The 21550-nt window shown below is 42.4% G+C and overlaps 2 protein-coding genes across 4 annotated transcripts; one reads left to right on the top strand and one right to left on the bottom strand.

Moving 5' to 3' along the window:
* Nucleotides 1-111: 111 nt before the first annotated feature.
* Nucleotides 112-7113, top strand: lrp11 (low density lipoprotein receptor-related protein 11). Its single transcript, XM_072445109.1, has 9 exons — nucleotides 112-722; nucleotides 1431-1585; nucleotides 3087-3228; nucleotides 3298-3423; nucleotides 4126-4284; nucleotides 5661-5828; nucleotides 5906-5962; nucleotides 6174-6266; nucleotides 6358-7113. Exons 1-9 carry the CDS (start codon nucleotides 167-169, stop codon nucleotides 6510-6512), a joined length of 1611 nt encoding a protein of 536 aa, XP_072301210.1. The 5' UTR covers nucleotides 112-166; the 3' UTR covers nucleotides 6513-7113.
* A 2757-nt stretch (nucleotides 7114-9870) lies between these two features.
* On the bottom strand, nucleotides 9871-20880 carry pcmt (protein-L-isoaspartate (D-aspartate) O-methyltransferase). Of its 3 annotated transcripts, none has more exons than XM_072445089.1 (8): nucleotides 20674-20880; nucleotides 14747-14851; nucleotides 14632-14663; nucleotides 14302-14406; nucleotides 13898-14018; nucleotides 13050-13135; nucleotides 11986-12210; nucleotides 9871-11233 (listed from the first exon to the last, which is right to left on the bottom strand). In XM_072445089.1, exons 1-7 carry the CDS (start codon nucleotides 20846-20848, stop codon nucleotides 12031-12033), a joined length of 804 nt encoding a protein of 267 aa, XP_072301190.1. In that variant the 5' UTR covers nucleotides 20849-20880; the 3' UTR covers nucleotides 9871-11233; nucleotides 11986-12030. The 3 variants fall into 3 exon arrangements, with proteins under 3 accessions (XP_072301190.1, XP_072301180.1, XP_072301200.1); XM_072445079.1 differs by having other exon boundaries at nucleotides 12041-12210; XM_072445099.1 differs by having other exon boundaries at nucleotides 12085-12210.
* Between the last annotated feature and the right edge of the window lie 670 nt (nucleotides 20881-21550).

Below are 21550 nucleotides of genomic sequence, written 5' to 3'. Positions count from 1 at the left end.
GAGTCGCCTCGGCTCGATCACTGTAAACACCCTGGATTCTCCTTCGTCCTTTGGAGTGGGCGGTGCACCTGAGCACCCATGTGAGCACCCATGTGAGCACCCATGTGAGCACCCTGCTGTGCGGGGCTCGCGCTGGAGGCGGAGGCTGCTTCACTGCGTAAACAAAATGGCCCTGCTTCAGCATCACCGGCTGCTGCCGCTGGCCTGCGCTCTCCTGCTCGCGCTGGCCAGAGCTGACGCACGCTCTTCTCAAATCTCAGATCTAAAGACTAAAATCACCGGCGTGGAGGAGCTTTTGGATGATTTCCGTAAGCAACTGCAGCAGGGGCAGGCGTATAACCGAGAGAGCGAGGCCACGGACTCCTGTGTGGAGGACTACGACACCGCAGAGGCGCGCATCATCCGGACTAAGCTCTCCATCGACCAGGGCGCAACCTTCCTGCTCGCCCCGGACACCGTGTACACCTGGAGGGACTGCGTGCACGCCTGCTGCTCCCTGCCGCACTGCACCGTGGCCGTGGTGCAGGAGGACCCGAGGCAGGGCCTGGGATGTTTTCTGTTCAACTGCACCTACAGGGGCAGAAACGTGTGCTCCTTTGCCCAGAAAGAGGGCTTTTCTTCATTCACCCGGAGGAACACCTCTCGGGGGGGACACTTGCCTGCTCTGACCGACCCCCCCGGGACCCGCAGGAGGCCCGGGGTGGATGAGGAAGACCCACAAGGCAAGTCAAAAACAACCAAAATAATGAAGACTATCGTCAGTAAATGTAGACCTGTGGCTAATGTTTGGAGTCATGATGTATCTCCTGATCACAATCTCTCAAGAGGAAAAGGGTTGGGTCAAATACATGAAAAAACATGATCTGACTCCATTTTATTGAAGGCACCAGTCATGTTTTGAGAGGGAAATACTGGCTAGTTAACCATATGTTCTATAGATTACTAAGCCAATATAAAAGTATAATAAGAATAAGAATATAAAAGTATAATCATTTGTCTCTATAACTTCTATTCCTTATTCAGTCTCAAACTATAGTTTGTTTAATCAGGAGTACTCAGACTTTGGGCCTATGACTAACACTTCAAGTCAACATGTGAGAGCTGCTTTTTGTTCTCTGAGGCCAAGGGGCACCACAAAAGTCAAGATGTTAAGAGTGTCAACAGAAATGTTACATTTCTAGTTCTAGTCATTTCAGGAATACAGCAATTTAGACTAGAAAAGTTCACATTTGATTCAACAGTTACTTTCCCTTACATTTCCCAAGCTTGTAGTTCTAGGTCCAGTTAGTTAATGATTACCTCTTTATGTACTTCTACAAATGAGCTAAGAATATTGCATTTAGATGCTAAATGGGTTAATGTACCCTATTAAAAAACGATCCATCTTAGAGGAGGTTTTTAATGGTGAATAGCCTTGTCTTTCCCTGCAGAAGACGAGCCCCCGCGCAGTGATGCTGGGCAGGACGTGGTGATCCAGTTGCCCACAGACTGGGCTGTCCTGGACGGGAGGGACAGTGTGGACGACCATGGGATCAACCGCTACGAGTGGACACTGGTCAGAGGAGACACGGCCATCAACATGAAGGTCAGCAGTGCAGTCATTAAAACAGACTAATGAGGTGCAAGTGAGTGAATGTGTGATGTGTTTACATTAAAGTATAGTGTGGTATATATAATACCTCACTATATTAGTAATGTTACAGTGTGTGCATTTAGTCAATACAAATAAAGGTTGAATTTCTGTGAAAGTACATTTCAAAGTAACGTGTTTGAAGTGTATTAACATGTAGTATACTATAAATATATTTTATCCGAGTACACTGCAGTAGACCAAGTACAATTTGAAATAATGAGAGACCTGACAAAAGGCTATGTTTATATATTACATTTAAACATGACTAGTGTGCTCTTCACAAACACATTTATGCACTATTTAATTACAAATATTCTTGCTATCAATGTAATAAAGATACGGAAAATTAGCACAAAAAGTCCCACTACTACACGTGTTCTAAATGTGTGCAAAGAGTATATGTTTGTACTTCTAAGAGGCTGATGGTTTTCCTGGGGCAGAGGAGGTTGGAGGCGTCAGGGGTTTTTAAAGGTTGAAAAAGTAAAACACAGGGTTTACTGGTGGACGCAAACGCAGGAAGCACATTTACTCTGAATTCATTTGTTTCACGTACGGACAGGAAATATTGAGCATCTCGATAACAATATCCAGACGATATTATGTCTAAATATTACAGTTAGTTGAGGTTTAAGTCTTAGACAAATGTGAAATGACCCACAAAAGCACAGACATGTCACTTTATACAGTTTATTACAGACACACTACAGTTTTTCTCCATTTTGCAGAGTTTATAATTCAATAATCATAGTCATATTGTGTGGTCAAAAACAATCTTTTGGTCGAGAGTGGCACAGTGGTTTGAATGGTCACCTGTCTCTCTCTCTCTGTGCAGTGTTCTAAAAAGTCATTATCACAGAGTTAAGCATCAGGTTACTCATGTGTTTACCCATAATGCCTTGCGGTGTTCAATGAGATAAGACTAATGACATGTGTGCACCTGCCTCTGTCCATTATCTGCTCTGCACAAATGGAGCTGTTTATAATACCATAAGGGGCGCATTTTATGACCTTTTTGAGAAACTCTTATCCGGCAGATAAAATGTAAAATTGTTCTTTTCTTTTTCAGCGCCTGGAATGATAAGATAAGAATGTTTACACTGGTCTAAGAAGTTGAGAAAGTCAGCATATTTTATACTCGCCATGGTGCAGAAAGTGTGTGTGAAATTATAATACTTAACACGGTGCAGAAAGTGTGTGTGAATTTATAATAACTCTTTTTAAGTTACAATTGGTTGTACTCTAGATTCTAGCTAGTTTTGCTTTATTACGACAATTATTTTGGTTCCAGGGGGATTTTCCACGTGCATATTATCAAACTGTGACCCTTTTGTACCCTAAAGACTTTTTTTCTTCAGCTCTACATATGCATTAAAGTCTAAAACCTTGAACAAATAATAGGAACTTTGCGTAAAAAGTCAAATGCAGTGACTGAAAGGCTGACATGTGTTCTCAGGCGACTCACCCGGGCCTGTTGAAAGTCAGCGGCCTCCTGGAAGGCGTTTACACCTTTCAGATGACGGTGACTGACACGCTGGGGCAGAAGAGCTCCGACAACGTGTCCGTGTCCGTGGTGGCTCCAAAACACCAGGCGGAAGGTCAGTTTAAATATATGTACATTTTCATTATTCAGCATGGGGCTAATAGGTGTTGTTGTGTGTGAATAGTGTGCACGGGTCACTGCTCAAACTACCAGTTCAAATGTGACGACGGCTGCTGTATCGACATCACGTACGCCTGCGACGGGAAACAGCAGTGCCCCGACCGCTCCGACGAAGACTTCTGCTCCAACTGTGAGCACCTTTTTAGTTTAGTGCCATTCAACCAGCTTGTTTCACAAAATGTAACTCTTATAGACTTAAGACAATGTTGTGTGTTGTCTTTTTTCAAATTGATATACTACACTTTTGTTGTTTTTTGTTGGTTTTTAAACTCACACAAAAAACATAACAGTGTGAAATAAAAACAGTGAGGAGTAAAAAGTCTAATCTTAAAAAGGAAAAGCCAAAAAGTGTGTCCAAGAAGTCCAACACTTTCCTCCACATCGGAAAAGTCCGATCCCACAGAGCATGTATCAAAGTACCTGTGGCGATTTGACATTTCCACCATATGCATTTTTGCAAATACACATTTTATGGAGTCTTGATAGGGTAAAATTATATTTACTGAAGGTTTTGAACTGAATAAAGTCACCCCAGGCTCCTTTATACTCCCTGTTGTTTGAAAGAATTGAGTCCCAAGTGTCGTCTTCAACTGTACAATTGAGATCGCTTCCTTTAACTTGACTCTTACCATCTTTAACCCGATTGTTGTTTGCTGAAAGGACTTTTAACAACAAGATTTATATGAAAAATGTGCGCTGACCCAATCTTTACGGTTTCATTGTCCATCTGTAGCTCATTACATCTGGTGAATTTAAGCTCATGTTGTGTCCGAGTGTTCAAACTGACCCTGACGAGATGGACTCATTTATTTATTTCTTATTATTTTTTCAGTTGAGGGCAGCAGAAAGTCGGTGACCCACTCCATGGACGTGCCCAGCCCGCGTCGCTTAGTGACCCACACAGACACAGAGGAGCAGCCGGGACACAGGAAAACTGTGGAGAGCATTGTCCCACCACAGGGCAACGGTGAACACGACGCAACTAATCAAGGTACATAGTTTAACAAAAACATATAACATTGTTTATATATACCTCATGAGAATTAGTTTTGACTTCATGACTTGCTCCTATGAATATATCACGCTGGTTCTGATTAAACAGCAACAATTAGACGAGTAGTTGTAGCAGAGTAAAATAGTAGAAGTGTTTTATTCCTTGTTCGTTTTTAATCAGCTAATTCAAGAAAAGAGTAAAAATAGAACTTAAATGAAGTAATGAACCCGCCTCCAAAGTGCTGTTGGCCCCGCCCTGCTCGCGGTGCTGAAGTTTCTCTCTTAAACAGGTTGATAGCTGCTCGTACAAAACTGTGCGCCGTCTAGAAGAATTGAACCTCGCTATACCAATCTGCAAACAGAAATGGCACACAGGTTCAATCAAAGCGTGGTCAAAGTGTCATGTTTATTGTTTGAGAGGCTTTTGAAACAGACGGCGTCCTGCAGGTGAGCGCAAAGCTGGGCTCATACTTTGCCCCGCTGCAGTTGCCTCATAGAGTTTCATGGGAGAGCAAAGAGTTTAGGACAAAAGGCTTCTGTGGTCGCTGCCATCTGATCCTGACTCTGAACATGGCCTTTTGCAGAGGCTCTGAACGCATTGACACTGCACTGCATTCTCAGGAGGTCATCTTACAGTAAAAAGCATGTTTAATCAGTTAAAAAGTGACCGAATAAAACATTGCCACAAAGTTATCAGAAAGTTATTGTAGGAGGGCTTGTAGTTGTGATAATATTAGAACGGTAGGTTTAGTTAATAAAGTAAAGAATGTAGTAAGAAAAGTACTCTAAAAGTTGTATTATAAGCAGTATCTAGACTAGCTTTGGTGTATTGCAGTTGTATAAATACTATGGTTATAGGAGCTGTAACACTAGTACGTGTGTCAGTTATGATAGCAGAAACCTTGGTGGCCTTTAAAATATGTAAAATATGGATTCGTTAACTCTAATTACCGTATTTTCCGGACTATAAGTCGCACCAGCCAAAAAATGCATAATAGAGAAGAAAAAACCATATATAAGTTGCACTGGAGTATGAAATAAGGTTGCAACTGTGAAAATAACAAATAATATCACATATAAGCCACTCTGGAGGATAAGTATAAGTATATAAGTATAAATATAAGTTTAAGTCGCCGGCCAAAACTATGAAAAAAGTATAGTCCGGAAAATACGGTAGTAAGAATTCTTTCTTATTCTTTTGTGGTAGTTGTGATTTTTCAGTATTGATTTGTTTTAAATTATCAGTGCTTTTACTTTTGAGTACACGTTTGAGTAACTATAATTCTTGTATGTGCTTTGACTGTGGACATACTGCCAATCATTGTAAACATTATGATATTGAGGCGATAGCTCTTCTTTCGATCACGTTCTCAGACCCGTGCTCCTCAGCTCCAGTCGTGGGGCCGTGTAAAGGCACGTTCCCGCGCTGGTACTACGACCACGACGCCGGACAGTGCAAGCACTTCCTGTACGGAGGTTGTCAGGGCAACCACAACAACTTCCTTCAGGAGTCTGACTGTGTCAGCGAGTGCATCCAGAAATGTAAGATTGTGACGAGGCTGAAGATACGTGTAACACATTATCATCGCTGTATTACAGTTTTTATTATATTCTTTCAGCTCCATCGTTTAAACCGGCGACAGTGGCTCCACCAGTGACTAAACAGACAGAAATAGGTAAATGACTACAATGTTTTTACTTTCAAATTTAACAAAAAATGGATTCAAATACAAATTAAGCGATTGTTTTACTAAATGTGTCAAAGTAAAATGCACTCAAAGCGTAGACAGTATATTATCCAGAATACACACTTACCGTGTATATCTTCTGCTACAGTTACTGAATGTTACTTTTATACTGATGCTCATTGTTTTCTTTTCGTGCAAGCTGCTCCTAAAGTGTCCCAGAGTCAAACAGAAAGTGAGAAGGCCATCTCCAGACCAGCCCTCGTCAAAGGCGATCATCCCGCGCCTGAATCAGGCTCGTACTCTTTGCTCACGAACCACTAATGTAATAATAATTGTGGATAAATGGACTTACACGCCTGCACTTCTTCTTTTCCTGCATGTAGGCGCCATCCTCCCTCTGGCTGTTGGCATCATCATCACGGCTCTGCTCCTCCTCATGATTGGCTGTCGTCTCAAACTCGCCCGACACAAACTGAAGAAGGCGCGGCCCCTGACCACCGAGGAGTCCGACTACCTCATCAACGGCATGTACCTGTAGCTCTCAGATCGACCTCCACCACTTCAAACGCTGATTGTCACCTGCTGGTACTTCAACATTTGCACTCTTTCCTTTGGCCTCCTTGTTGTTGTTTTTTTTTTACTGGACTTCGGTTTATTCATGTTTTAGCCTTTTCTATGAACAATTCCTCCTTACGTTGGCGACGTGAATGCTGCCGAAATGCTGCCTTGAATATAATGATATATAGTATTTATGTCAATTTGTCTTTATGAGCTGGTAATATTTTTCTACATGAGATTAAAAGAAAATAAAGAGAAATATCTGGCTATATCTGGCATTTTGATACACCAATCAGGCATAACGCTGCACGAGGCCGCCCAAACTCACACAAAAGTCATATGCCTGAATAAGATGTGTCAGTGGTCACGATGATATGCCTAATTTGTGTTGAGAAATGTCCTTGTCTACTGTGCTACCTCTACCTTTTGTCTCAAGATACTAATGACAGTTCAATATTTACTAAAACGGTTGTGTCTCTTGCTGGTGAAAAACATGTATTAGTGTATTTCTACCAGTAGGTGGCACTAACACTGCTCCCTGCCTCCCTCAAACAGGAAATATGATGACTGTCCTTTGACCGTATTTGGAAGTGCTTGCTCAGGTGCACTTTACATCAATCTTATTATTATTACTTTCATAAATATTGTCAAATTATTTTCTTCCTTTTTTGTGTAAATGCAGCTGTACCTTTTCCTCAAAGTTCTGTGTGTCATGTCAGATAATAAAAGTATATTATACATTATTTATTAATTGTTTTGCAATGTCAATATACTTTTGTTGTTGTAAAAATGATTAATAGTAATAAAACTCATAACTTTAAGTCAGTAAAAAGATGAAAAATTTAGATACAAAATTGCAGATTGTCACCGTTCTTCATTCAGTAATTTTCTGCCGCTTGTTCCCTTTTGGGGTCGTGGGTAACTGGAGTATATCCCAGTGACTTTGGGCCTTAGGCAGGACACACCCTGGTCAGGGGCCAGCTCGTCACAGGGTTAACATAGAGAGATAAACACACAGAGGAACATTCACTCTCACATTAAGGGGCAGTTTAGAGTTGCCAATTTAGCCTCACACATGCATGTCTTTGGACGTGGGAGGAACCTGGAGAGAAGCCACGGTAACACGGGGAGGACATGCGGACATAATTAGAAACACAAACGTGTCTTGGGTAAATTGGAATAACGAGCTGTATATTTATGAATTGCAAAGACATACCTGCACTCAAAACTTATAATACAATGAAGTTTGAAGTAATGTTCTTGACAGATGTTTGGGACAAAGCACAAAGAGGGAGAGATGGAAGAGAAGGAATCATACTACAATGAATCATCCAGTGAATCCATTGGCCAATTAAATTATTCCATTTTATTGCACAGTTATTAAAATACACGTCAATATTTCATATAAATATGCCAAAAATCTGTTAAATCAGCCCCTCCAAACTATCTGTCTTCACCTGGCTCTTATACCTGGGACAACAGCAGCACTACAGCGCCCCTCTGTGGACAGATGTAAAAACAACACATTGACACCTACTTCCCTCATGACCCAATCACTGAGCCCACAGATTTCATAGGAGATCCTGGCATCGACTTACACGAGGCTCCGCCTTTATTATTTGAACAGAACGTAACCTTACGCCCAACAATATAGTGCCAACAGATGTATTGTTACACATGGCTCTCTTGGACTGTACAGCACACAAACAGTGAGGAATGAATGCAAGTCTCCTGCACAGCTTCTCTTTTTGGTCCAGAATGACCTGTTTAAGGTGTTATTTTGGGTTCGCAAATCTGACTCTGGAAGAGTCGGTGCCTCACTAGCCCTGAACCTCACCGTCACTGAGAGACCCTGTTATTGTTGCTGCTGTAAGTCTTTGGATCCTGTATATACTTTTTTGATTGACATAATTTGCTCACTGTAAATTTTCTGCCACTGTTTTTGGGACTGGGTGTAAATAAAAATCACCACACAAATGTTTCGACTGAGCCATCATTTTTCACGGAACCTAAAACGAACCTAGACAACCTGGAACAAACCTTTATAAAAACATTCTTTAGATAAATGTATAAGTACAATTACCCCTTTCCACAATAAAACAGGTCTGTCAGAACATCTAAACAGCAAAATCATAATGATATACTGGTAAATTAAATCCTCACCAATTAAAGATGCACTAGTGGAGGGTATGAATGCCACAAACCAAGTACTTTTGGGACAATACAAACTCCTTAACTGGACGGATAGTGCACCTTTAAAGTTACCTTTACTTGTTGATAGCAGGGGTTTGGTTGATATAAAAAGTTATATTTAATTTATCCATTTTATTATTTTTTGATCTTATGTTTAAAACATCTATTTTCTTCTACTGGTCGGTTGCAGGTCTGTAACCAAAATCATTTCCCAGTGAGGATGAATACAAGTAATTCTGATTCTGATCTTGTGTCTAGTCCCACAATAAACTCATTCACCATTAATTTGCAGAATGACTGCTATGACTAACAATGTTTGTTTTTATCATTGGGTTACTTTGGTTCCATCCATCCATCCATCTTCTTCCGCTTTATCCGGGGCCGGGTCGCGGGTTGAATATAGCATAATTATGAAAATTCAATCAGACATTTCAATGTGCCTAAGGCTAAAATGGGCAATAGTAAAGTTTAAAATCTTTAAATCATGTAAGATAAATCCTTAGGCAAGACCACACTGCCTAGAGTGAAAGTGGTGCGTGAATGGTTGGTGGTGGTCAGAGGGGCAAGAAGGCATCAGTCTGCCCCAGGGCAGCTGTGGCTACATTAGAAACTTATCAAACCAAGTGTGGGATAAAGCGCATCAAAGTATAAGGCATCATTATTATTATTATTATTATATTGTCAGTTGTCACTATAAATACTGTATAGTGGGTTTGTAAGCAAACTGACTAATGATTTACAAGTGGATTGTACTGGAAAACACATCCTTTGATATTACAGATTACATTTTTTAAAATCAAGATAAATTTCATGAAGCATAAAAGCAGAGATGCTTCACCAGACCAGTGGTTTAACAGCTAATTTCCATCTGCAGTCTTTAGGGGATGGGTCATAGTACAAACATATCTATGATAGAATGATACATGGAGCAGGAAACTGAGTAAAAAAGGAAAATACATGTTTTTACTTTACAGAACAGTGTGAATCGATACAATTCAGCCCGATTCAGACCTGGAAGAGTAATAGGAATAAAAGAACTAGGCAATCCCTACTTTAATTTGAAGATAATATGTATGTAATATGTAATTTGAATGTATTATTTTCATATATAAAAACAAAAAAAAAATTTACACCGAAATAAGATATTCAAAATGTAAGTATTTCTTTATTTTCTCAAGCCATTCCACACTATGAAAGCCAAACATCACCCCACACTTTCATCACCCAAATCAAATGTGCTTTTTGAATGTCTGAAGTTTTCTTTCCCAACAAATGGAAACATTCATTTTGCTTGATATTTACTTAATTTTGGCAAATCAGTGCCAAGCTTTTGTTCAGTGTCTGTACTTAATGTTAAAGCCAGCAGCAGCAGCACAAAGCATGTCGGATCGCTCAGCCCAGTGCGTGGCGTTGGTGCAGGTCGGCCGCAGTCTTTGGATCGAATAACGTGGCTTCATAACCCTGTACTACAAAGTGGTACATTATAGAGATCTATGATTTTTCCCTTTAAAATCAACACATTTATTACTGTTGTTTGATTGAGTCTGTACAATTAGAGGTCATTTTAGTATAGTATAATCTATTTGGGACTGTTCCTATATATGTCTGGTCAATCATGCTTTCCAGCACAGAGGTTTACATTACTAAAGAAGGCCAAATGTACAAGGCTGCAGCAAAGCATTTCATGTAGTGATACAGCTTTTCATTGAGCTAACGTGGAAGACGTGTTGAATGGAAGTTGAAAATCACTTTTCAAACAAAGTGAGTGGCTCTGACTGACCAGACAGGCGTTTTGAGAAAGCATCATAGAGCTCCCTACAACAGATACATTATTATGGATGCATTTAGTTTATGCAAAAAACAATGCATTGTTCAAAATATGTGCTGATTTGAATTAAACTATCTCTTGACAATAGGCCAAAAATGTACCAAAAATTGTACAGCCGCAATGTCCACTAAATGTTCTTTGTATTACAGGGCCTTGGCTGTGGTGTGCTGCGCTGCAAACTGTATGCGAGATTATTTCAGCTTCTGTGTGACGCGAATAATACTGCTGAGAAAGCTCATGTTAGAACTCTAACATACAATATAACCCCGCACTCCCAAACAGGGTTTTTCAACTAAAAGGCGTCGTTCCTCGTCTGTCTCCAAGCGTCACTACTACAGTCAGCTCTGATGCTGCTGAAATGTAATACTGTCGACTGCAATTCAAGAAGACCACAAAAGTCCAGCAGTTTATGAATACATAACTAAAAAAAGATGCAAGCCTGAAAATTAATTTAAAAATCCCTCTGTCTTGCTATGTCAGTACCAAGCTGAAAGCAGTCTCTCTTTGCTGCCGCTTTGTCCGGCATAGATCATCAATGTGATTTTCTGTGAGTCCATAGTTGAACAAAAACTGTGGTTTAGTTTCTAGTTTGAACAAAATGATGAGTGTCACTCCGATCGGAGGTTTTCCAACTTCAAACTGGAGTCATGGGCTCTCATGAGTATCTTCAAAGTTCATCCCTGTGAAAAACAGATTATAAAAGGTTAATAAATGTTAGAAGTTTAACAATACTTTTATTGATTAAAATATACTATATCCAGACTTGGTCTGGCTGTCATCTTGTAACATCCAAAATTAAATTAAACAATGGTCATTATCTAACTTGAATAAAAGGACATGCTGTTATACATACAGCAGAAAGCAGTACTTTCAACATATACCTGTAGATAAAAACCATTGTAAACTTTGAGAAAACACCGCAATAAGTTCATGCAAGAGGCGACTACCAAAAGTGGTAACATGTTAAATGGAACGTTTGGATTTTCAAAACAATGTGGTACTTGTGGTTAGAGTTGTGACCTCCTGAGATCCTTTCAAACAGGTAATTAATACATTATACATTCAATGTAACACGTCAGTATGTTTTAAATGGTCAACATGAATGCAGGATTCATGCAGACGGAGGTACTACACAATCTATCCACAAGTTCCCCATGCAGATCACACTTCCTGTAACAATTTGATCTTTCAAATCCATCCAAAGTTCAAAAAGCCATGCTTTCTAATGACTAACTTCAATGGTGAAGTTGGTTCTTTTTGGTTTTGAGTTTGGTTTTAGGCAAGCACGTTTAGTTTATTTGAAGTTAAGGTAAAAAATAAAGGAAACGTGCAGCTACTCAGTATGGTATGGAAGAAGCAAAAAAAGTCAACAAGCAGCAAAATGCAGCCGTTTGTGCCTCTCCGTTGCCTGCTCCAAGCCACACCATTTCACCTTTGCCATCGCGAGAAGGAGAGAGGGGAGGAGAGCAAGAGGAAGTCACTTCCACCTGGACCACTGCTTGTCTTTGTCTGTTAAAGGCACATAAATCACCCCCATCAAGGGCTTCATTTTGGTGCTGCCGTCCTCCAGCTTGTCGTATTGCTCCAACATCTGGTTCCCTCCGGCCGGCCCCACGGGCAGGATGAGCCGCCCGCCCGGTTTCAACTGGTCCAAGAGCTACAGGGACAACACAAATGCTTAAGTCACCAATTTACATTACAACAGATTAGATTTAGTGGGTTTTCTCTTCAGTGGGTTCAGACTTTAAAGTCTTCTGTGAATTTTGGCAGTCAGATTGGTCCACTCACCAGTGACCTAGTGTGACATGACAACTCATGCAACTGTAATGAAATTCACAGTACATATTATTATTATGTTATTGCGTTGTGTGATGGTTTAAAGATGCACTGTGTAAAGAAATGATAAAACTAGTATCTACTTTTGAACACCAGGAGGCATATTTTGTGTGCAGTTTCTACATCACCATGAGGGGTCACTGTTCACATTTGCTTTGAAGGGTGTCCGTGCCCCTGGTTCCACCCCTCCACATGGGATGCTTCTGAAGTCAATCCTGCTCCCTGTGGACTGTGCCAGGAGCCTGTCCTGCCTGGTGCAGTAGAGTATCTGTCACTAGATGGCTTAGCGTGACGGTGTTGGTAGGTGAATGTCATGTCACACTTACATTTGCACATATTTATTTGTTTAATTGGGCTATAGTTAAATAATGGGCATACTATTTGTCATCTCGGGCCCATTATTGCAGTGAGTACACATCAAAACCGTCTCAATTGAATTTAATAACCTATTTACAAGGAATGGGGCATTTGACCGTAGCGGTCAGGATTCAGGCGAGGGGGGGGTCGCCGCACTCAAATGAACAACAAATGAACTCAAATAAAGACACATTGCATTCCACCAAATTAAATGTTCTATTGTGTGGTTTCTGTAGTACATTTGACAGCGTTGGTGCTTTGAGGATAAGAACAATGTGATCTCCCTCTTCAGTTCAAACTCACAGCTTGTGGAACATTGGGTGCGGCTGCTCCAACATGGATGGCATCAAATGGTGCCTCCTCGAGACATCCCATTCGACCGTCTCCAACTGCAAACAGACACTACAGTAAGACAGTGAAGCAGCTTTTGTTCTGGTCTCTGGTTTCACCTCATTTAAGTTACTGTGCACTGGTCTGGGGCAACACTTACAAAAGACATTTACAACCACAACTTCTTCATTTTGCATTTAGATTCATTAACAATGTTGGATATATTGAACAAGCCAATCCTCTCTTTATAAAGGCCAAAGTAATCGTTTTGATATCGTGGAATTTCAAGTTAACCAAAAATGATTACCGGACCATTTAGTACAATAGACACAACTTTTACAATAACCACTTTCAAAATGAGAAGACATCAAACAAAAGTAAAACAGATGTGCACAACATAAGTCAATATTTTTTTTTAAAGTGTGAAGAATGTACCGCAATTGATGGCTATTGGCATGTACCAAATAAATCTAACTATAATGTGCTATAGCTTGAAGAATGCGAATAGATTGTGAAAACGTACACTAAGATAATTAATAATAATAATATAATTATAATAATAAAAATAAATGAATAATTGTTTTTTTATTTGATCTAACAGGATGTTTTACTGCAAGTGCAAACTATCCACACAATCAAAATAAATAAATACAATTCACATTTAACTTAATAACTTAAAATAAATTATAAAATGTTTTAAGTATCAGCAATTGGTCAAAAACTTTGCGAGCACATTCACAAAGATAACGGGTATCTTTATTTATTTGTTAATGTTATTAATTTCTCCACTTGCACAGCTCATATTGCACAGCTTCACTCACCGACTAGCTGGATTCTTCCCGATGTTATCAAACTGTCCTCGTCTTTCTTCACATTATTTATGGAATCGTCTACTAGCTCTTTGATGTGATCGATGCCTATAACTTTCCCTTTAGGACCTACCTGCAAAACAAGAGCGACAATAAAACCATTTATAGTTAAATATATATTCTACTGCAGATTTTATGTCAATGAAATCTACAATTATATCTACAAATACGACCAAAGAAAGCTGTAAACAACAATCAAATGGTGTAAAATGTCCGTTTCATTGCTGTGATTTATGTTGTTGAGACTTTGGGATAAACAGTGACAGAACTAAAGCACAAAGTTACCCGAATCACTGCGGATCTCTATCAGCGGCACCAGCAGAGGAGCGCCGGAGGACCCTGTAAATATGGCTTACCATTCGTGCAAAGCAGACCGATAAAATGCCACTTCCAGATCCAACGTCTAGGGCCTTGGCTCCCTCGTACAGCTGGTCGTGAAGCAGCTCCAAGGCGTAGGCATGCTGTTACAAAACAACAGCGAAATGTCACGGCCGACATTTAAAAGACCAAAAAGCAACCAATTCCGCAAACAAACACATTGATAGGATTAGGTCAAGCGCCGTTGTAATCAAATGATAGAAAATCGAATTAAGTCAGATGAAAAGGACGCCTCAGTAACCTCTTTGTTTGCCACGAAATCAATCATTCATACGTAGGAAATTGCCAAGAATCCTTTAAAATCATACCATATGTGGAGCACTAATGGTCGCTTGATAGCCTTGAGGGACAAACAATAATGCATTTGTTAGTTAATTGCTTTAAAATTGCACTTGAATCTTTGGGGATGTGAACGCGATGTACCTATCGACTGTGGAGAGTCCATGTAGGGGTTACACCTAGAGAAATGCCCCCGGTCTGTCGCCAGCATGACCTCGTACACCTTCTCCGACTTAATAATGCCATTTTCTGAAAAACAACAAAAAAGACAGTGTTTATCTTCATGACAAGCGCAAGGGGAAAACTCCTCACAGCGACACAATACAAGACTACACACTTACAGTTCCATTCAATTGAATTTAATTTTGTAACGGCAGTTGTCTCGGAGGGCAGTTAATTCAATTATTACAACTGTTATAGTTATAATTCATACTTAGGCATACATTTTTGCTTTAGTTAATTATTAGTCGTTTGTTGCATCATGTCATACGACCATCATAATTCTACATTCATGGCCGGGTTTTGATCTCCAGGAGCTTTTTATTGACAGGTCAAAGTCCACTTTAGTTTTTTTGTGGCCCTTCTGTTCATAGTTTTATGGACAGGAAGCGCAGTCAGGGGTCGGAGGGGGTCCGGTTTGGGGACCACAGGATCTCATCTCTGCTGTTTTCAGACGATGTTGTCCTGATGGCTCCATCAAACCCGGACCTGCAACATGCACTGGGACGGTTTGCAGCCGAGTGTGAAGCGGCTGGGATGAGAATCAGCACCTCCAAATCCGAGGCCATAGTTCTCAACTGGAAAAAGGTGGTTTGTTCAGGTGGGTGGGGAGTCCTTTCCCCAAGTGGAGGAGTTCAAGTATCTCGGGGTCTTGAGGGAAGGATGGAACATGAGATTGACAGGTGGATCGGTGCAGCGTCTGCAGTGATGCGGTCGCTGCAACGGACTGTTGTGGTGAAGAAGGAGCTGAGCCGAAAGGCAAAGCTCTCTATTTACCGGTCAATCTACATTCCAGCCCTCATCTATGGTCATGAGCTTTGGGTAATGACCGAAAGGATAAGATCGCCGATACAAGTGGTCAAAATGAGTTTCCTCCGCCGGGTGGCTGGGCGCTCCCTTAAAGATAAGGTGAGGAGCTCAGTCACACGGGAGGAGCTTGGAGTAGAGCCACTGCTCCTCCAGCTGAGGTGGCTCGGGCATCTGTCCCGGATGCCTCCTGGGCGCCTCCCTGGAGAGGTGTTTCGGGCATGTCCCACTGGGAAGAGGCCCTGGGGAAGACCCAGGACACGCTGCGGCTGGAGGGACTATGTCTCTCGGCTGGCCTGGGAACACCTCGGGATCCCCCCGGAGGAGTTGGAGGAATTGTCTGGGGAGTGGGAAGTCTGGGAGTCCCTGCTTGAGCCTCGTACAAACCGCGGCGGCCGAATCGCGCCCGACGCAGAATTTGAGCGCGTGTACATTTGAAAGACAAACGCACCAGACGCGCGTTCTCGACGCGCCGGACTCACGTCCCTAAAATACACTCAGCAGCAGACGTGCGTCCGAGTCGTCCTGCACATGCTCAGTGGAGGAGTTGTGTTGTGTTGCTTTTCTCGTGGTGTAAATGTAGTTTAATGTTGGACCATGGCTTTGGTTTATTAACTTTACAAAGTCCAAAAGCGGAGGCGATGGGCTCCGGGGCCCGTCTGGGACCCGCATATACTTCAGAGGTGAGCAGAATTTAGTCAATATCATAATTTGACTTCTTCCTGCTGCCCCGTCAATGGATGGATGGAATTACAATGCAGTAAAAACGCTAAATAGTAGCAATTGTCTAAGGCAGGCTGCGAAATTTGAGGGGCCCGTGGACCTTCAAATCGCCGGCGGGCACGGGGTTTAAATTTGGAGGGGGCCCCCTGTGCCCCTGTATCGAAATTCCTCGAAAAAAAGATTTAACTAGTAAGGCCGTAGTTATTCTATTACTTGGTTTACGGATTTTTAAATGAAATATATTGAACAGGCGGGCGAAATATAAATCTGATTTCAAAAGATTTTTTCTTCCTGGTTTGCCCAAAACAGACCACGGGAGGAGGGGGGGAGACGCGGCGCGCAGGAGCGTGTAACAGTAGATTTAGCGTGTTTTACACTCAGAACTCACACTTCTAGGTGTACAGCCTTAGTCACGGCAAAACGCGCTGGAGAAAATGTGGTAAACAGGTTTAAAATGTGTATTTGCGATAAAGGCGGAGGAAACAGGCGCGCGCTCTCGCCGGGACCGCGCCGGTCACGCTTCATGCGCTCTTATCTTTTGACTAAATACCGATTTTTATATTTCATTTAATGCTATTTTGCGTTGTAGTAGTTTATTTTGTAGACTGTGATTTTATTTATTCCTGCTGCAGAACATATAAGATCTTCTTGTGTCAAATGCTGTATACAGTATTTATTTTGTATCTTAACCTTATTATATTAAATTAAACAGTATTGAAAGATCATGATCTCTGGTTTATAGGAATTCAGTATTTGTGCTCTTCCTTCATATCAAATAAAAGATAAAAGTACTTTAAATTATTTGACATGCTAATAAAGAGATTTAAAACAACAAATGTATCTTGTTCTTATGACGTCATATGGCGCGCTTGTGGGCCCCTGAAATTGCTGGGGGGCCCCTAACTTTGAAAATCTATTTCTCAGCCTGTGAGGTCATACTTAAGATTAAAGATTCAATAGATGCAATACTTCATCGTCAAGAAATATTTAATAAACTTATATTTCACACTGTAAACAGACAAATCCTCCACTTAAAGCTGGGGTAACCAACTGCTCTTTCTCATAATTAGTCAATTCTGTTTCCGGCCTCCACATTGATTAATCGGTTAATGGAGTCTTAGTCAACTGATTAGTTTATTTATATTATACAGATTTATTTAAGTAATGTAAAAATGTGTATGTGTGTGTTTATATTTCTGGAGTTTACTTTCTTACGGCGAGAATTAGAGTTAGAAAAAGTTCAAATACTTACTTCCTTATTTCACCGTTTGAAAATGAGGTACCGCAGCTTTAAGTGGAATTGTAGCTTTGCAAATTAAACAGAACAACCGATTCAATTGAGCTAATTTATATCCAATAATATACTAAATGTGACTTCTAAATGAAGACAAGGAGACAGTAAAGGGGCTGTGTTGGGAGCAGGTTTGGGCAGCAGCTGGTGTGAGAGGGAGAGACGAGGACAGCCGGCTCCTCACGCAGCCCCGCTTTACCCCAGGGCGGCGCAGGGATACATTTCAAATACCCCCAACACGCTGCCAGATGGCCCACATACAACGCTCTGCAAACACAAATAACAACAGGAACTGTTTGGGGTCGACTTCCTGCAATCCCACTGAGAACTAAGAAATAAACTGATTAAAGTTAAATTGTGACCGTTTTAAATCATCAATGTAGACACAATTCAAGATATCAAGATCATACTATTGTTCTAAATGTGCAGCACGAGGGAATAGGATGTAATGTTAAATAAACTGGCATTAGCATTCAGCCCGTGTGTGACCTGCTTAAGTCGATCTTGTTGAGCAAACACAAAGTGACAACACTGGTCTAAATGAGTCTCCAGAAAACTAAAACATAAAATACACTGGTTTTAACTCTGCAAATTCACAATGTAGGTTTAGGCCTGGGAGTCGACACAATATAATTTACACTTAATTTAATCATTACTGGTAGTTCACTGTTGCAATCCAAAGTGGGAGTTTATTATGACAGAAGCGTGGTCGATATTGGTTAATACAAACAACAACATACCCCATAGCCCTACTTTATGAGAATGTTTTGTCATAATTGATTACATTTGCTAGAACAGACCCCAAACATCACTTGTCTTAAATTGGTTATAAAAACAAATGGAAGTTGTATGTATTTTAGGTCAAAAATGTAAACTTCTAAAAATGTGATCACAGACGAGAATAAATGTTTTTACAATAAGAGACCTCAACCTGCCTCTGTCAGTCCTCTGATCAGCCCCACGTACAACATCAAGGAAGGTGGGCATAGAGTTCCACCCCACAAGTCCCAACCCAAACCCTAGGACTAGTGAACCTTCGGACTAGTGAACCTTCGGACTAGTGAACCTTCGGACTAGTGAACCTTCGGACTAGTGAACCTTCGGACTAGTGAACCTTCGGACTTGTGGGCAGCCACCGGGCATAGACACGTGGGTGAGGTGGGCATAGACACGTGGGTGAGGAGGGCATAGACACGTGGGTGAGGAGGGCATAGACACGTGGGTGAGGAGGGCATAGACACGTGGGTGAGGTGGGCATAGACACGTGGGTGAGGTGGGCATAGACACGTGGGTGAGGAGGGCATAGACACGTGGGTGAGGAGGGCATAGACACGTGGGTGAGGAGGGCATAGACACGTGGGTGAGGAGGGCATAGACACGTGGGTGAGGAGGGCATAGACACGTGGGTGAGGAGGGCATAGACACGTGGGTGAGGAGGGCATAGACACGTGGGTGAGGAGGGCATAGACTCGTGGGTGAGGAGGGCATAGACTCATGGGTGAGGAGGGCATAGACACGTGGGTGTGGAGGGCATAGACACATGGGTGTGGAGGGCATAGACTCATGGGTGAGGAGGGCATAGAAACGTGGGTGAGGAGGGCATAGACACACGGGTGGGCTGGGCATAGACACATGGGTGAGGAGGGCATAGACACATGGGTGAGGAGGGTATTGACACATGGGTGAGGAGGACATAGACACATGGGTTAAGCGGGCATAGACACATGGTTAGGCGGGCATAGACACATGGTTAGGCGGGCATAGACACATGGTTAGGCGGGCATAGACACATGGGTGGGCTGGGCATAGACACATGGTTAGGCGGGCATAGACACATGGTTAGGCGGGCATAGACACATGGTTAGGTGGACATAGACACATGGATGGGCTGGGCATAGACACATGGATGGGCTGGGCATAGACACATGGTTAGGTGGGCATAGACACATGGATGGGCTGTGCATAGACACATGGATGGGCTGTGCATAGACACATGGATGGGCTGGGCATAGACACATGGTTAGGTGGGCATAGACACATGGTTAGGTGGACATAGACACATGGATGGGCTGGGCATAGACACATGGATGGGCTGGGCATAGACACATGGTTAGGTGGGCATAGACACATGGTTAGGTGGGCATAGACACATGGTTAGGTGGGCATAGACACATGGATGGGCTGGCATAGACACATGGTTAGGCGGGCATAGACACATGGTTAGGCGGGCATAGACACATGGTTAGGCGGGCATAGACACATGGTTAGGCGGGCATAGACACATGGTTAGGTGGGCATAGACACATGGATGGGCTGTGCATAGACACATGGATGGGCTGGGCATAGACACATGGATGGGCTGGGCATAGACACATGGTTAGGTGGGCATAGACACATGGATGGGCTGGGCATAGACACATGGGTGGGCTGTGCATAGACACATGGTTAGGTGGGCATAGACACATGGATGGGCTGGGCATAGACACATGGTTAGGTGGGCATAGACACATGGTTAGGTGGGCATAGACACATGGATGGGCTGGGCATAGACACATGGTTAGGTGGGCATAGACACATGGATGGGCTGGGCATAGACACATGGTTAGGTGGGCATAGACACATGGATGGGCTGGGCATAGACACATGGTTAGGTGGGCATAGACACATGGATGGGCTGGGCATAGACACATGGTTAGGTGGGCATAGACACATGGGTGGGCTGGGCACTTGCTGCTGTTCGCCATGGCGTTGCACATGACGCACATTGAGCTAACGCGCTAAGCTAACGCTGACTGTGAAGGACGCTCCGGGAGGACGGATAGTGTCGTTGATGCTATTGCAAAGCACGCGCTTGTTCCGCTGAGTAAAGGCAGTTGAAAGGGCAGGAGAGGTGACGCTAGGACGGCAGCGCAGAGCAGCCAGCTAATGCTAGCTGAGGCTCCGCTGCGAGCCCCAGACTGCAGAAACATGCCTTTTATGCACCGAAGCGGGAGGAATGTGAACGCAGCCGGGCACAGAGAGAAACACTTACTGCGGAGGTTGTTGACAAGCTCTGCGTGACTGGTTCCTCCAGATTTCCAGGCCATTATTAGACAGACTTTGCGGAGCAAGTAGACAGCAGCTGTCAGTGCCGCGCCTGCGCCAAAGGTTTTGCCAAGGAAGCGCGCCACCTCCAGAGCCGAGGGGGGCGCGACGTCACCGGCCATCGGGCTTCACCGCGGCCGCCTGAGTGGACCTGCTGCTAACACGTCAAACCAAACACGTCAAACCACGAACGCTGCATTTCATTAAGATGTCTTTACCGGTCAGAGATAAGTGCACGGCATAAAGCTTTTCTCCCTCACTTTATAATGAGATTTACCGCGGTCATCTGCAGAGTGACCACCAGAGGGCGCATGATGATTTGCTATTGACTCACCGCATCCATGCTCCACTGAACTTCAGAAAGTGTCAAATTATGATTTCTATGATATGATTTTGTTTATAGCCAGTGTTTTTCAAGACTATGGTGACTCCAACGAAATAGAATGTGAACCACAAATAGAACTATTTTTGAATATAGTAGCCAATTTGTAAAAACAAAAAAGATAAAACCTTTATTTAACCAGGAAAGGTCCATTGAGATTTGGAGATCTCTTTTTCAGGAGGGTCTTGGCCAAGAGGCATCAACAACACAAACTATGGACAAAACATTTCACACAAAACAGACAATATGTAAGGGTGTCTGAATGAACCATAGGTATATAGGTAAGCTCAATAGTTCCAATCTAATCTGTAGGAGCACAATACTGAGAAGACATTTTTCCTGTCTCTGTCCTGACACAAGAGACAGTAAGACTGAGAACAGAGAGTGTGAGGTCCAGCATCAGACCTGCGCTGAAGACACACAATCACATTTAGGTATGGAG

The sequence above is a fragment of the Eucyclogobius newberryi genome, unplaced genomic scaffold (genome assembly GCF_026437365.1).
Source record: "Eucyclogobius newberryi isolate DKJ021-1_F unplaced genomic scaffold, fEucNew1.0.hap1 SCAF_1, whole genome shotgun sequence".
NCBI classification, from domain to species: domain Eukaryota; kingdom Metazoa; phylum Chordata; class Actinopteri; order Gobiiformes; family Gobiidae; genus Eucyclogobius; species Eucyclogobius newberryi.
This window is presented reverse-complemented; position numbering and strand designations above follow the sequence as displayed.